General features: G+C 39.3%; 1 protein-coding gene across 1 annotated transcript in view; it reads right to left on the minus strand.

Annotated features, from left to right (window-relative positions):
• Positions 1-11,536: 11,536 nt before the first annotated feature.
• The window catches only part of IL22RA2 (interleukin 22 receptor subunit alpha 2), a 30,370-nt gene continuing 24,116 nt past the window's right edge, over positions 11,537-17,790 (minus strand). Inside the window, exon 5 of the mRNA XM_061428105.1 lies at positions 11,537-17,444. Within this exon, the coding sequence (XP_061284089.1) occupies positions 17,295-17,444 (150 nt within the window). The 3' untranslated portion in view covers positions 11,537-17,294. The remainder of the gene's footprint in view (positions 17,445-17,790) is intronic.

The raw sequence follows: 17,790 nt of genomic DNA on the forward strand, positions 1-17,790 counted from the left end.
GATAAATATAGTATTCTAATGTATATATCGGAGAAGGCAATGGCAACCCTCTCCGGTACTCTTGCCTGGAAAATCCCATGGACAAAGGAGTCTGGTAGGCTGCAGTCCATGGGGTCCCTAAGAGTCAGACACGACTGAGCGACTTCACTTTCACTTTTCACTTTCATGCATTGGAGAAGGAAATGGCAACCCACTCCAGTGTTCTTGCCTGGAGAATCCCAGGGACAGGGGAATTTGGTGGGCTGCCGTCTATGGGGTCTCACAGAGTCAGACACGACTGAAGCGACTTAGCAGCAGCAGCAGCAATGCATATATACGGAATCTAGAAAAATGGTACTGAAGAATTCATTTACAGAGCAACAATGGAAAAACGGAGATAGAGAATAGACTTATGGACATGGGGAGAGGGGAGGAAAGGATGAGATGTATGGAAAGAGTAACATGGAAACTTACACTACCATATGTAAAATATGGGAATTTTCTGTATGGCTCAGGAAACTCAAACAGGGGTCTGTATCAACCTAGAGGAGTGGGATGGGGAGGGAGATGGGTGGGAGGTTCAAAAGAGAGGGAATATATGTATACCTATGACTGATTTGTTGAGGTTTGACAGAAAACAGCAAAATTCTGTAAAGCAAGTATCCTTCAATAAAAATAAGTAAATTAAAAAAAGGCGGGGAGTGTTCCCAGCTCATACTCTAGAGTGAAGGTTGGATATTTCTGAGGTGGTAAAATTGAGGGTAATGGGTTTTGATTTAGATATCTCAATTTAAAATTATACCACATGTGTTCAAATAGAAATCTTTTTTAAAAAATTAAAATGCCCTCCATTGCTGCCCCGCAAATAAATTCATCAGCACCATCTTTCTAGATTCCATATATATGTGTTTGTATACAATATTTATCTTCTTCTTTCTGACTTGCTTCACCCTGTATAATAGGCTCTATATTCATCCAGTTCATTAGAACTGACTCAAACGCACTCTTTTTTATGGCTGAGTAATATTCTATTGTATATATGTGCCACAGCTTCTGTAAAGCTATTATCCTTCAGATAAAAAAAAAATAATTAAAATGCCCTAAAATCCTGGTCATAAAGTGCTCCAGAATAGTAAGTTGTTAAAAAGCATTTGCAACTAATGCAGCATTGTCTCAACATTAAATAACAATGGAAACCAAGTGGATTTTATGACTTTGTTCTAGGATGTCCTTAGATATGATAATCTGATTGTTAATCCACGTTTTCTCCCTGTCCAATTGGATTTCACAGTCAGTTCGAAAGTGGGATTTCATCTTTTAATTTATTTATTTAAAAAATTGTCTATTATTTGTTAACTGAGCTATCCTGATAGCTCAGTTGGTAAAGAATCCACCTGCAATGCAGGAGACCCTGGTTCAATTCCTGGGTTGGGAAGATCCCCTGGAGAAGGGATAGGCTACCCACTCTAGTATTCTTGGGCTTCACTTGTGGCCCAGCTAGTAAAGAATCTGCCTGCAATGCAAGAGACCTGGGTTCAATCCCTGGGTTGGGAAGATCATTTGGAGAAGGGAAAGGTACCCACTCCAGTATTCTGGCCTGGAGAATTCCATGGACTATATAGTCCATGGGGTTGCAAAAAGTCGGATGCAACTGAGTGACTTTCACATACACATTATTAGAGTATAATTATGATTATAATATACTGAATTTTAAGATGTAAAGAAAGTCAGGCATTTATTCAACAATGATTGATCATTATACATCTTACATACCATAGTCTATGCATGGATCTTCATGCTGTCCAGAGACTTAGTATAATTCACTGCAAAAAAAAAATTGGAAAAATCAACAATAATCCAAAAACTTGTCAAAATTCTTGTATCAAATTCTTAAAAACAAAACAGTTTGGACTTACTCAAGAGGATAAAGAATCCAAACTTAAAACTGGGCCATACATGGCCTTGGACCTGTAAAGTGTGAGGACCAGCTTGCAAGAGTTGATTGTCCTCATCTCTTTCCAGCTCCTAGTTTAGTAATGTCAACTTGAAATGGGCCATGACAGAAATAATTACACCATACAAACTGGCAAGTTGTACAAATTGGGGCCGTTTGTCCCCAGAAAACTGGTTTTGAGACATTTACCTGTACACCACTGAATGTATGTTACTTGCTGTCTGAAGTTATTTATAACCAGATTGTGCTTATTCTAGTAAAAAAAAAAAAAAAAAAAAAGAGGATAAAGTCAGAAATAAATAGGAGAAGTAAAAGTGGTAAATTCCAAAAATTGTGGAAATTAAAAAACATGCTCTTAAGCAATGGATTAAAGAAGTAATCACAAAGGAAATTATAAAATACTTCAGTTCAGTCGCTCAGTCATGTCCGACTCTTTGCGACACCATGAATCGCAGCACGCCAGGCCTCCCTCTCCATCACCATCTCCCGGAGTTCACTTGAACTCACGTCCATTGAGTCAGTGATGCCATCCAGCCATCTCACCCTCTGTCGTCCCCTTCTCCTCCTGCCCCCAATCCCTCCCAGCATCAGAGTCTTTTCCAATGAGTCAACTCTTCGCATGAGGTGGCCAAAGCACTGGAGTTTCAGCTTTAGCATCATTCCTTCCAAAGAAATCCCAGGGCTGATCTCCTTTAGAATGGACTGGTTGGAGATGAATAAAAATGAAAATAAAGCATACCAAAACTTATGAAACACAGCAAAAGCAATGAGTGCTAAGGAGAAATCTTATAGCTATAATCGCTGACATTAAAACACAAGAAAGATCTCAATTCAACAACGTAATTTTACAGCTTAAAGAGCTAGAAAAAGAAGGGCAAACTAGAACACACCCCAGTATAATGACAACCACTTTCCCAATGATGACACAGAAGCACAGGATATATGCTACTCAGGGACCTCTCCTGCAGTTGCTGTTTGAGACCTGAAAAGAAATTGGGTTTAACTTGAAGGTGGCACTTTGAAGTATGGCCACAGGAGGTCAGCAGTGTGCTGTGGGTCCACCAAGAAGCAAAAAAAAAAAAAAAAGAAATTGAGCCTTCTCTACTCTCTTTAATCCATAAATTCCTTACTCTAAACTAGGAGTATCTATTCTTTTCATACTTTCAGATAGATTGATTGATTAGCTTTAAGAAATAATGTTTGCAGCTTATAAAATAGCATAGGCACTAATTTCTTCTTAAAGATTCATGTACTGTGATACCAGTGTGTTTGAAGAAATGGTGTTTCATTAAACCTGTGTTTGATTAAGGGTGTTACCACCCATGTCACATTTAGATCACCACTTTTCAAGGAAAATACACGCTGTATTTGTATAACTGAATCACTTTCCTGTACACCTGACACTAACACAACATTGTAAATCAACTATAGCCCAATAAAAAAATACACTCAAACACATGTATTGTTAGAATTAGAGTATGCATAATTTCAGATTTCTCTGATATTTGGGACAGCAGAGACTGAATGGAAATACCTCTGAAATCCATTAATAAGAGGGCAGCAGAAACACTGTGCATACTTGTGCGTAGCAGACATGCCTCAGTATTAAAACACAGATTCCTGGGCATAAATCACATAAGGATATAGAAAGGCCACTAGCCATTGTACCGGAAGATGTTTGCCCTTCAAATGAAGCTGAGGATCATTTGTTCAGTTTTTGAAGTTAGACATCATGTAGTTTTGAAGTTGTCATTGTGATTTGAAGCCAGTAACTAAAAACAAGCCAACAAAACAAAATAAACCCCAAACTACTGCTCTTTATCTCCCCAAACAGTTCTTATTCTCTCACATTACACTCACCAGGACAGTTTTCTTGACAGGAACTTCTGTTTCCTTCCTTCCTTCCTCTCTATCTTTCTTTCTGTTTTTCTTTCTTGTGACGAATATATGATGTTTACTTTTAAAGCACACTTTAAAGGAGAGAGGTGAAATTTTCCCTCTCTGTCCTTGGCTGCCCACCCTCTCCATGCTTGTCTTGGGAATAAAGAGGTCAGAGAGGATGATCTCATAAATGTCTGATGATTTTAAAATAGGTTTGCTCTCCCTTAAGAGGGGAAGACATTTGTATCACCTGTATTCTAGGTTGATGATAAAACTATCTTGTGAAATTGGTTAATTATGCTGGGTTTCAACTGTTTACTACGCTGGTAACAAGGGTTTGCAGGGAGGTCCAAGGGGAAGAAATTGGTGATGAAGGAGGCCTCGACTTACAGCTTTTACTAGCAGTAAAATCTGAAGCCTGGAAAAACCTCAATATTGCCCAATTACGTAAAACCAAGTTAATATTTCTTGCACTGTCAATATTTAAAAGCCACTTGGTGGACCATGTTGGCACACCTATATTTTGTAGTTTGTAAGGAAACAACTGTGGTCACATTTACAGTATTCCATTGGATAATGTGCTTCCAAGTCAAGATGTGCTGTTTCTCACTGATCATATTTACAGACGTGTTTGCATCCAGTTCAGTTCAGTTCAGTTCAGTTGCTCAGTTGTGCCTGACTCTCTGCAACCCCATGGACTGCAGTATGCTAGGCTTCCCTGTCCATCATCAATTCCTGGAGCTTGCTCAAACTCATGTCCATCGAGATGGTACATCCAGATCAGATCAAATCAGTTGCTCAGTCGTGTCCGACTCTTTGCAACTCCATGAATCGCAGCATGCCAGGCCTCCCTGTCCATCACCAACTCCCGGAGTTCACTCAGACTCACGTCCATCGAGTCAGTGATGCCATCCAGCCATCTCATCCTCTGTCATCCCCTTCTCCTCCTGCCCCCAATCCCTCCCAGCATCAGAGTCTTTTCCAATGAGTCAACTCTTCACATGAGGTGGCCAGGGTACTGGAGTTTCAGCTTTAGCGTCATTCCTTCCAAAGAAATCCCAGGGCTGATCTCCTTCAGAATGGACTGGTTGGATCTCCTTGCAGTCCAAGGGACTCTCAAGAGTTTTCTCCAACACCACAGTTCAAAAGCATCAATTTTTCGGCACTCAGCCTTCTTCACAGTCCAACTCTCACATCCATCCATGACCACAGGAAAAACCATAGCCTTGACTAGATGAACCTTTGTTGGCAAAGTAATGTCTCTGCTTTTGAATATGCTATCTAGGTTGGTCTAACTTTCCTTCCAAGGAGTAAGCGTCTTTTAATTTCATGGCTGCAGTCACCATCTGCTGTGATTTTGAAGCCCCCAAAAATAAAGTCTGACACTGTTTCCACTGTTTTCCCATCTATTTCCCATGAAGTGATGGGACCGGATGCCACAATCTTATTTTTCTTAATGTTGAGCTTTAAGCCAACTTTTTCACTCTCCTCTTTCACTTTCATCAAGAGGCTCCTTAGTTCCTCTTCACTTTCTGCTATAAGGGTGGTGTCATCTGCATATCTGAGGTTATTGATATTTCTCCCGGCAATCTTGATTCCAGTTTGTGTTTCTTCCAGTCCAGTGTTTCTCATGGTGTACTCTGAATATAAGTTAAATAAACAGGGTGACAATATACAGCCTTGACAAACTCCTTTTCCTATTTGGAACCAGTCTGTTGTTCCATGTCCAGTTCTAACTGTTGCTTCCTGACCTGCATACAAATTTCTCAAGAGGCAGATCAGGTGTTCTGATATTCCCATCTCTTTCAGAATTTTCCACAGAGTGCCCCCTAAAAGTTAAAATGAAATCTTGGAAGAAAGGAGGCAACTCATTTTCCTCACCTCCTTCTCTTTTTAAAAACCTTCTCTTTGAATTTAATGTTTTTACATGATGATTATTTCCCTCTAATACTTAAATATTTTTCAAAATTACTCTGAAGTCTTCAGTGACTCCTTTCTGTATCAGAGACATACTTTGCAGCAGCCCCTTCTCTTATTCATTGTAACGATCCGACCTCCATACTGACATACATCTCAACTATGATCAGAGGGATGCTATCTTTCAAAAATAAACCAAAGAGAAATGTAGTTAGCCAAATCTAATTAAGAGAATCCATTTAACATTGTGATGTAGTAGAAACAAACAAATTTCTTTTCTTGCCTCACTGATATTTACAAGTTACTTGAAGCCATTTTCAGACACCTCTGTTTGCTGCAAGCATAGGTAACAGCTGGGTAACGTTTATAGCATTCCATTCGATAATATACTTCAGAGTCCAGGTTTAGGATTTCAGATCTGTATTTTATAGGCATATGTGCCTCCAGATATCAGAAGACTTTGAAGTGAGATAAAATCATAAAAAAGAAAGCATATCATTCTACCACAAATTTTTTTTTAACTTTTTTTCTTTTGCAAGTCAAGTATTACTATTAGTATGATAGCTCTTTTTTATATTGCTTCAATTTTGAATACTCTTAAGATCTTAAACCATTCTCCTTCCTACGAAAGTCATTCTTAGCAGTTTCTTTCCATACCTACCCCACAGTACAAAAATGCAACCTTGAAAACAATGGAAAACAAATTTTTTTTTGAAAACAACTTTTAATATGAAATACTGTTGAATTTTATGATGAGCCTTATTGAATTCTCCAGTTTTTGAGCAGAATGTGTTGGGAAAAGCATGGTCTGTGGATTCTGACCCACCTTTGTTCAAGCATATTTCAGTTAGATACCCCTGCACTTGACCTCAGTGAGCCTTGCTTTACTCTTTCATAACATGGATAAAACAATCCCAATTTCCAGGGTTGTTTCAAGGATTAAATGAGAATGACTGTAATAGCTAATATTCATAAAGGAATTTCTACATGCTAAAAACAGTCAGGGAGGAAAACCTTTTCCTCTGTCCTCTTAGGTTCTGTGTCTGGGTACCTGTGAATGTAACCGAGAAAGATTAACAGGAGAGAAGGAATACACATTTATTAATATTTTACATGCACAGGAATTCACAGGAAAGAAGTGAAACTCAAAGGAGGGGTTAGACTTGGGAGCTTATGTAACATTTTGACACACAAAAGAGGGTTTGGATTTCAAGGGACTGTAAATTGTGGGGAAGTGACTAGGAAATATATGGGGGAACTAGTGGAAGACACAGGTTATTTTAGTAAAGTTTGTTTATGCAGAGTCATCTTGGTTGGTTTTGACTCTCTCATAATAAAGGTCACTTTCCTCATTTTGGAATAGGAGTGTGGGGAGAACTTAAGCTACCTTCACAAACGGAAATTTATGCCTGCATGCAGGCAAGTAAGGGGAAGGCAGAGAAGTCTTCCTTTTTCTGTTGAGTCTTAATTTCCTTTAGCTTAAAATAATCTTTATGCCAAATTGGCGTATTTGTGGATGAAACATCCTGATTCCTTTCAGTACTGTGCAGACAGCTTTATGCAGATCAAGTGTCCTTGGAAAAGGTGCAGCATTAATTAGGGCAGAGAAATATGAATGTCCCTTCCTATGTCATTACAGATTTTCCTAAGAGTGACTTTTGATTAGAACATAATAGTCTAAAGGACACGTCCTAGTGTACTTTGGCATTTCCCTATTGTTGAAGAGCATTCAGATGGTTTCCGCTCTTTGTTTTGCTATTAAACACTGCAGTGAATATCACTGTGCCTGAATTTGTATCTGCATTTTGGAATTTTCACCCTTAGTATGAGGCCCCCAAATAAAATTAATGTGTCAAAGGATTCGAACGCTTTGAAGCCAATTTGCTTTCCAGATTGATTGCCCTATTTATTGATCTCATTCCATCCTTGCTATTGTAATTTAGTCTTTTTCTAGTTGATAGGTGCGGAATGTTCTTTGTTTCAACTGAAGTTTTTAACATTACTAATGAATTGAGCAATAAAAATTTACTGAAAACTGTGTTTTCTCTGTTGAGAACTGTTTATTTATGTCTTTTTCCTATGTATCTGTTGCTTTGGTGTTTTCCTCATTAATCCCAGGACTTCTTCATATGTTAAGATTATTAACTCTTTTTTCATTATCTGTTACCAAAAAAAAAAAAATATCACACCATGCTGTTTGACTTTAATTCAGTTTGTGTTAAATTTGATGATTGAGAAAATTTAAAGTTTAATGGAGTAAAATCTATCAATCTGTTTCTATTGTAACTTATTCCCTTGTTTTTATGATCTAAAAGTCTTTACCTTCCAGAGATCAGAAAAAAATTGTTAAAGTGTATTCTTCCAAGTTTATTTTTGGTTTAAGTTTTTTCCATTTAGTTCTTTGGTAATCTAGAATTTGTTTTGATGTGTGGTGTAAGGGGAAGATCAGAGTATTCTTTGGTCTGTACCATAAGATAGGGCCCACAGAACTTGGGTCCCATTAAAAATAAATGAACAAGACATCTAAAACAAGACGCGCAAAGCCAAGTAATCAATTAATGGATTTTTTTCTTGGAAAAAAATCTGTCTTTACAAAAGAAAGAAACTTAGAAAAATTTTTTTTGTAACCTTAGGTTTAACTTAAGATTTAAAAACACAAGAAAGTCTCTTTTTTTATCTTAATTATTGAAGGCACACAAAACATTGTGTTATGTTGCTTCAGTCGTGTCCGAGTCTTTGCGACCCTATGGACTATAGCCCACCAGGCTCCTCTGTCCATCGGAGTCTCCAGGCAAGAATACTGGGGTGGGTTGCTATTTCCTTCTGCAGCAAAACATTACTTTTACCTTATTCTAGAAAATCCACTTGAATAAACTCAGGGAGATAGTGAAGGACAGGGGAGCCTGGCATGCGGCCGCCCATGGGGTCACAAAGAGTCAGCTATGACTTAGCGAATGAACAACAACAAAGAAAATTTGTATCTTGGTATGTAAAAACTCTGAAACTTACATACCTGTATCTATATCTCTTATATCTATATCTAGTCTTTATTATCTACAGACATACATACATTCCTCGTTTGGCCTTCTCAACTTCTAAGGACTTGCTGGGTTAATTCTCTCCTGCCACACTGTAAGTTAAGACCTCAGGAGGGTATCCTGATTGAGATTGAAGCATATACATAAATAAATCCCCAGCCAATGCTTGATTTGAATAGATATATGGGAGTTGGGGATGGAATTGACCAGATGCTGGACCATATGATAAACACAGAGGGTCATGGTGTGGTATAAAAACTGGGCATTTATATGGTACAGCTGGCTGTGCATAATCTTCTACTAATTTATAAGGCAGGAGCATCTGGTCTCTAGCTGCTGCTCTTTCCAATTTTCTAACGGCCTTCTCCTTGAGTCTCTTGTTTAATCAAGCAGCTCCCCCCGCCCAACAAACAAGCTGCGGGAAAGAAGGGGGGTGGTCACACCAGGGAAAAACAACACGGTCCTGAATCTGCCTTTCAGAGAAGAGGGCCAGAAATAACTCCAGGAAGATTCTTGGTCTCATTCTGAATAAGACTTCTTTCTTGGCTGGTAGCATTTTGAACACGGTCTTTTACATGGAGCATCTTGGTTGCTATCATTGGGCAGGGTCTTCCTCTATAAGGAGAAGTTTCTCTTTGTCCCTTAACCTATTAGAGGAGAATTTAGGTCAAATGAAAGCCTCATATTGCTTTCAACCAGTATTAGTATTAGTTTCTGTTTAATTTGAATTGACTAGCATTACTGGGGACTCTTCAGGCAAAATTGGGAAGCAGGATCTATGACTCACTCCTCACCCTACCCCTCCCCTCAAAACATACCTTTGAGGGAATCTGCCACCCTACCCACTGTTCTTTCCTTTGTTATATTTTTTTCTTCCTACCTCCTGCCAGAACGAGGTGGGGTAATGGAGGTGGCATATGCTTTATTACCTACTAGACTAAGATCAGCATTCTACTCCTTATCTACCTAAACCCACTCATGTATTAGGCGATGAAGGTTTAGAGTATTTTTATTTTAAAAGAGACTTCTATCATTGATTTCAAAACATTCAAAGAAATGAGCATCTTCATGATGAAATTGTGTTTCCAGAGATGCATGGATCATATAGTTTAAAGAAAAGAAGCTCTTTAACTTCAAATAATGCTATTTGGGAAGAAACCCACTGGTCTAGGCTTTAGAAGAACTTTAGTCCTGATTTTGCCACGCATAGCTTTGTGATGTTGGTCGTGTCACTTAGCTTCTCTGAGTCTCTGTTTCCAGAATATTATGGTGGGGGTAATAAGACCACAACTCATTTTACAAGAATATTTTTTAAGATGTAAGACATTAGGCAAATATAAGTGACTATGATTAGATCCATGGACATGTAGAGTATTAGAGCTATACATAATTTATTTAACCGTGTCCCTGACAATTCCTTCTCACCCCCTCCTTCAGCTTTAGCCATTTCTTCTGGGGCTGTGTGCTGTCCTTGATGTCCTGTGATCTTCCCACCATGCCCTACTCCAACCTAACACTACCTTCACTGATGGCACCCTGAGTTTTTATGTAGTGAATATTTTTAACTCCTCTGATCTTAAGAATCACTTGGGGTGCTCTCCTGGTGATTCTGAGTCAGAAGGTTTGCGGAGGAGTCTGCTGATCTGTATATTTAACCAAAGTCCCAGGTGATTTTTATGATCACTTGAGTCTGAGATACATGAATTCAATAAACATGAAAGTAGAAAGATGTCCTCAAGATCATTTAAACCAGTGGTACTCAAAGAATGTCTTTCCAACCAGGAGCATCAGTATCATCAGGGACTTGTTGGAAGTGTCAATTATTGACCCTCTGTTGAGTAGAAACCCTGGAGGGGAACCCACTGACTTGCATTGTAACAAGCCCTCCAGAGATTCTCACATAGGCTAAAGTTCCAGACCACTGGCTTAGACCAGCCCTTTCCTGTTGTCCTCGATTTTACAGATGAGAAATGTTGATACTCTCTTCTCTCACGTTGGGACCTTGAGTGCTGATGGAAGGACAGTACCGCAATCCCTAGATGATTGTGAACAGGGTGAGATGACAGAAGGTAGGGAGCCACTGGGGATGGCGCATCAGTGAGTGTGGTCCTTAACTCTCTCTACCTCCAGAGTGAGGTCTTGCCTGTGCAAATAAGGAATCATGTTTACCAAGGAGATTGCTGAAAGACAAAAGCTTCTGGAGAGCCACGTCCCTGTGGTAAACCAGAGCCTGGTGTTACCAGTGACTCCCCACCTAAGAAATCCCCTGAGAACCCAGAAACCAAGGAGCCCCAGTTCCCTCCAGAGAAAGACATGCTTCACCCTTGGAGAAGTTTCAGCTCTGCTTTCGGTGGTTAGTCTCTGCTCATTCTCAGGGTGGTTGATGAACGAATTCTAATTAGTGCTGCCTAAGAGTCATCTGAAATTGTAACCTACTGGTGGACACTAATGCGGTTAGATCACACATCTTCTTACATCACAGTGGTGAGGATGAGTGAGTGTTCAGCAGCTAGTTCACACATTCTTGGTAAGTGCAAAACCAGTGTTCTGAACTTTAGTCATTGACTACAATTTTCACAGTGTTTTCAATATTCAAGTACAATATGTTCTATTATTTAATACTTTTTATCTACTGAACTTTAGAAACTCTTTAAAAACAGTTTTGAACTAATAAAAAAATTATGAAGATAGTACAGAGGTTTCACATATACCTACACCTAATTTCCCTTATTATTATCTGATGTTGGTAATATATACTTGTCATAATGAATGACCCAATCATGATACCTTATTATTAATTAAAGTCCATGCTTTATTCAGAAATCCTTAATTTTAACTTAATGTCCTTTTTTTTTTCTGTTTCTTGATCCCATTTAGGATATCACATTCAATTTAGTTGTCATATTATATCTGGGTTCTAACCCAGACCTATTGAACAGTGAACTGATGCAAAATGATGATACTCTGTGTCATGTTATTGCCATGAGTGTTAAAGCTCTTTGTCTCTGACCCAGGAGTCTCATATCTGCTGTCAGCATTGAAAAAATATTGACAAGCTAATTTGGTGCTTCTAATTGGAGTAAACTATCAGATCTCTTACAGTTTTTGAAAACTTTGTGTTATACAATTGAGATAGTCAAAAGAATATGGAATATATTAAATTTATAGATATAGAGAATAATTCACTTAAATTGTAAAAGCCCTCTTAAAAGTGATTATTTAAAGATTGCCAGATTTATAAACAGAGTAATAAGGTTTATAAGTTGAACTGAGAAACAAAGAATAATAAGGGATTTGAATTTGTCATTCTCATAAATCAAGTATTAATTGAAAACAATCCAAATATCCTCTGAATAGTTTTTTTTTCTGGCAAAAAAGCCATTGCTAAGGATGTCATAAAACTCATGTTTTATATCATAAAACTCATGTGTGTGTTTAGTCACTCAGTCATGTCCGACTCTGAGGCCCCATGGACTGTAGCCTGCCAGGCTTCCCTGTCCATGAAATTTTCCAGGCAAGAATACTGGGGTGGATTGCTGTTTTCTACTCTAGGGAATCTTCTGGACCCAGGGATAGAACCAGTGTCTTCTGCATCTCCTGCATTGACAGGCAGATTCTTTACCACTAATGCCACCTGGGAAGCTCCATAGAACTCATACAAATAATCCCAAGCTTGATCTTGGGTTGCTGTCCTATGAGAACCCATCCTAGAAATGAATTTATGCCATGAACTCTTACCTCAACCCTATTTTGAGAACACTCTCTAAAATTCCTCCTCATCAAAGTGGGCATGCCCTTTTCACATTCCCAATGTCTCTCCCTCCATCCTTTTAAAGAAAATCTGGGATGGGACTTCTGGGCTTGACCACTATCCAAGGAGAACAAACAATGCCTACGAAATGACAGTTGAGTTGGAAGAAGAAACAATTACTCTAGGAGAGCTCTCTGCTCAGAGCTGCCCTCAAGCTGTTCTCTGCTTATCTCCATTATTACAACTTTGTCAAGAGTGGCTTGCTCTCTCACACTAACTTATGGAGAAGAATAGGCAGTAGCTTGTACAAAATGATAAGAAAAGCTCCCCCTCCTGTCCTCCTCACCACTTCTCCCATGATCTTAGTGGTTCTACTCTTGTTTCATTAAATTATCTGACAAATATGAATTGAACATCTGCCGTGCATTGGTTCTGTTTTAGAGAATGAAGAGACAGCTGTGGGAACAAAACCAAACCAAACAAAATGAGAGCCCTAGTGGAGGAGGGAAAGATAAACAATTAACAAGACAAATAAGTAAACTACAGTGCATCAAATGGTTTAAGTGCTGTGGGGGAAAATGAGGAGCAGAGAGAATTGTAATGGGTAGTTTGCAACTTTAGACTGAATGATGAGGGAAACCTGAGTGGTAAGGCAACGTTCCAGTAAATACTTGCTAGAGGTGATGGCATGAGCCTATGGCTTTCTAGCACTGCTCTCCATGAAGCAGCTGGTATAGAGGCCTCGGGGCAAGAGCATTTTCATTCTAGGGCCAAGCAGCAGAGTCAGTGTACTGGAGCAGAGTGAGAATAGCTGAAATCAGGAAATGAGGTCTGAGAGATTATGAGCTAAGGAATTAGATCATCCAGGGTCTTGGGGACCATGAGAAGAACTTTGGTTGTTTTTTTTACCTGTATGAGATGGGGAGACACTGGAGGATTAGGAGCAGAAGAGTGACATGATCTAATTTACATTTAGAAGATCACCCGGCTATCCTGCTGAGACCAGACGAGAGCGAGGCAGGAGCAAAGAGGAAGACTAGCCAGGTGGCTCTAGAAATCATCCAGATGAGAAAGGCTGTTGGCCTGGAATAAGGTAGTTGTGAGAAATGTTGTATTTTGGAGTTTAGATCCAAGAGAATTTACTGACAGATTGAATATGGAATGTGACTGAAACAGGGGAAAAAAAGATGGCTCCAGAGTTTTTGGCCTGAGAACCTGTAAATGTGGAATTGCCATTTGATCGTAGGGCCAGATCAGTGATAAGCTTCCCTAGTGGCTCAGATGATAAGGAATCTGCCTCCAATTCAGGAGACTGGGATTCAATCCTGGGTTGGAAATATCCCCTGGAGAAGGAAATGGCAACCCACTCCTGGAGAATTCCATGGACAGGGGAGTCTGGTGGGCTGCAGTGCATGGGTTCGCAAAGAGTCGGACATGACTGAGCAACTAAGACTTTCACTTTTCTTTTTCAAGATCAATGAATGCCTCAAGTCCTGCTCAACTCTGCTCCGTTCTGGCTGGAACTTAGTGTGGGTCTAGCAAGTCTAATTAAGATTTCGTCTGACAGGCTTCACAAGTCTATCCTTCAAAAACCCAAATAATAGATACTTCAAAATGCAAAGCAAAAAAATTAGAAGATTTATTGAAAGGGATATATATATAGTTGACTCATTTTGCTATAAGTAGAAACTAACACAACTTGGTAAAGTAACTATATTCCAATAAAAATTCATTTAAAAAATAGATTTATTGAGCCCTGAAGTCTACAGGCTCTATAATGGAATTGTTGGCAATCTCTGGGAGGGCTCGTGCCCAGGGGCACCTCCCAGCATTGCTGCTGCTGGTGCTGCTGTCCCCGAGGTGAGTTGCTGCTGACTCATGTCTCCGCAGGAGACCCTCCAACATAACAGGGACTGGTTAAGTATGCTGAGCCCACTGATTGCTCCTCCCAGTCAACAGCCAGCAGAGCAGCATCAGGATTCTTCTAGAACCTTGAGTGCTCAATGTAAAGAAGACGTGAGTGTGGAAGAGGACAAGGGAGCACTGACTCTGTTGTATGACGCGTGTCTGAACTGTTACTTTGATCCCCAGACTGGGAAATGCTATGAGTTAGTGTAATGCCTCCTTCCAGGGCAAAGAATGGCCACTCCAGGTGGAGGAGGATAGCAGTTCTGACTCTGCTAAGTTGGCATCACATGAGTGTCTTGGGCAGGCCCATGGAATTAAAAGGAGGCTGGCTCAGTGGAAAAGAATCCACCTGCCAGTGCAGAAGACACAGGAGGTGTGGGTTCAGTCCCTGGGTCAGGAAGATCCCCCTGGAGCAGGAAATGGCAACTCACTCCAGTATTCTTGCCTGGAAAATTCCATGGACAGAGGAGCCTGGAGGGCTACAGTCCAGGGGGTTACAAAGAGTCAGACACGATTGAGCAACTGAGCACTGAGCAAAAGAAATGAAGTTAGTTTGTACATAATGTTCAATGTTAAGACTACCTACATTCTTTTTGTGTATGGAGGTGTTTTTTATAACTGTGAAGGAATTAATACAGAGACAAGATTATAAAAAAGTTTATTGATTGAAATAGTATAACAATATATTCCGAATACAATGAAGAATATGACATATCTTTGTTACAACATATTTTATAGTTGCTTAAGAATGCCCGAGCCATATGGCTAAGTATGAAAGCAAAAACAAAGTATAGCAAACATGAAACAAAACTTGATTCTAGCTAATAACGTTCATGAGGCAACCATAACTTTTTTAAGCCAGACGTTAGGACTATTGAACTTCAGAAACTTAAATGCTGTTGGCCATGTATAATCCTTACTCCCAACCCATCCCATTGCTGTTAATTGCCCCTGAAAAGGACAGTAAGCCCCCCAGAAAAGCATAATTCAAAAACACAGATTAAAGTAACTTTAGTTTTGAGACGTATGCTCAAATTCGCTTTTTATAACTTTATAGAAAAGCAGTAAGGCTAATTCTCTAGCTCTTTCTCTCTTACTATCTCCCTCCTTGCATTTCTGAATACTTTTTAATGTTTATTATTGTCTAGGTGGCTCAGTGGTAAAGACTCTGCCTGCCAATGTAGGAGACTCAGGAGACATGGGTTCAATCTCTGGGTCAGGAAGATCCCCTGGAGTAGGAAATGGCAACCCAATCCGGTATTCTTGCCTGGAAAATTCCATGGAGGGAGGAGCCTGGTGGGCTACAGTCCAGCGGGGTTGCAAAGAGTCAGACACAACTGAGCAACTGAGCATGCATGCATACATGTAACTGTGTAAAACCAGAAACTCTATACTTTTGTCACAGTTTGAACAATGTTTATGAGAAATTGTATAAAGGTTCTCCAATTCATATTGTTTCACAAGAAAGACAACCTTAAACACATATGCAAGGCTGAGCCCCAAGTGAGGAAGGCCACTTGAGCCCAAGGTCATAGATCTTTACTCACTTGGGACATGGAGCTGTTAGAAGGTTGTTGGAGGTCTTTAATGGCCCTACAATCTCTATCAGCACCAGCTCCTTTTCCCAATAAACCCACCACCCATGCTATGCTTTCAGCTGCAAGCCAACCTTTCTACCTCGTCCCCAGCCATCTCCCATGTCCCCAGTCAAACTGTCATTCAAAAGATCCTTGTATGTAGAGATAATGAAGATCCCACTGGCAGGAGACCCTTCACTGGAAGGGCTGGGTAATGAGTGTGGTGTAGTTTAGAGTTAGGCATTAGTTTTTAACTTGTTGCTGAAAATTATTATACCTGATTTTGAGAATAAGGATATAGTCTTCTCAGGCAGTATTAAAAATGAAAACAAAAACAGAAAAAAAATATTAATGTGCTGCTGCTGCTTCTGCTAAGTCACTTCAGTTGTGTCCGACTCCTAGCGACCCCATGGACTGCAGCCTACCAGGCCACTCCATCCATGGGATTTTCCAGGCAAGAGTACTGGATTGGGTTGCCATTGCCTTCTCCGAATATTAATGTGAGTATGTGCTAAATGAGGGAAGTTGTATTGAGTAGGCGTTCTTTGGTGTTTAGATGTTATTGTTGATAAACTATTCAGATACTAACCCAGAGACTGTGAGAAGCTTTTTTAAAATACCATTCTTATTTACATAGGGTAGAACTTAAAATAAAATATTGGTTCATTAAGTAGGAATATTATATAATGGAAAATGAATGTCTTTGGAGTATATTCGTATAAAATAAAAACATATGGGAAAATACTTCTTCACACAAAAATTCCACTTTTGTTAAAGTTGAATTACCTATGTCACGTTAACTGTCAATAGAGACTGAAAAAGAATTATATCTGGATCACTTGTTTGTAAAACTATTTTTAAAGATTTATTCAAGAATATTTTTTTAAAAATGCCTACACCTCTTTGGTTCTTTAGTTTTTATTTAGCAGACTTGGAAGAATGGAGATTGTGTTAGAGATGTTAGAAATGTAAACAAAATTCTGTATTTCAGAGAGTCCTTTTTTTCTAAATTTTTAAATTCTGATGATTTTGGGGGTGGGGGAGAGAGGTACTTCTTATTTTTAATTTACAAATAAAATATAAAAGAAGAAAGAACTATTAAATAAAGTCCCTGAAGTATAATGGTGAACACTGTGTTAAGAAAATATAAAAACTAACATTGTAACATTGTAAATCACCTATACTTCAATTTTAAAAAAAAAGAAAATATAAGAATGGCTTTCAGTAAGATTCTTCAAAACAAATCGTCTCATTCTCAGAGAGCTTTGAATTGCACTCTGCAGAGTACTTCAAGGAGTTTCCACGCATCTCTCTCGGCTTCTCTGACTTTTTCTGTCTAACATGGGCTGGTATAGCTCAGCCACTACACAGTAACCAGTGTGAGGTGAGGTAACTTTAATTTCAACAACTCTGTGAGCTCCTTCATACACCTTTTGCTCCTGCACACAAGGGGGAAAAATGAGATGATAAACAGTTTTCAGTAAGTCATTGGCTTGCTCTATTTTTGATAAAACTAAGTTGTTCATGACCACAGTAGTAGTGGGCTGTAGAGCTACCTCCCAGACACATCCTCCATCTCCCGAGTCCTAGTTCTCAGACTGAGAAAGGGACAGGTCACGTAGCTGAGAAGGAACCACATGACTCCTTCGTGAGTGATGTCCATTGATTGCCCCAGTGGTCAGAGTCTCTTTTTTAAGAATTTGAACTGTGCAGTGAGGAGAATAGAGTAGACTTGGAGACAACTGTAGACATGTGACTTACTTCTCCAGTTCTCCTTCCCAGTCA

Source organism: Bos javanicus, chromosome 9 (assembly GCF_032452875.1).
Source record: "Bos javanicus breed banteng chromosome 9, ARS-OSU_banteng_1.0, whole genome shotgun sequence".
Taxonomy (NCBI): Eukaryota; Metazoa; Chordata; class Mammalia; order Artiodactyla; family Bovidae; genus Bos; species Bos javanicus.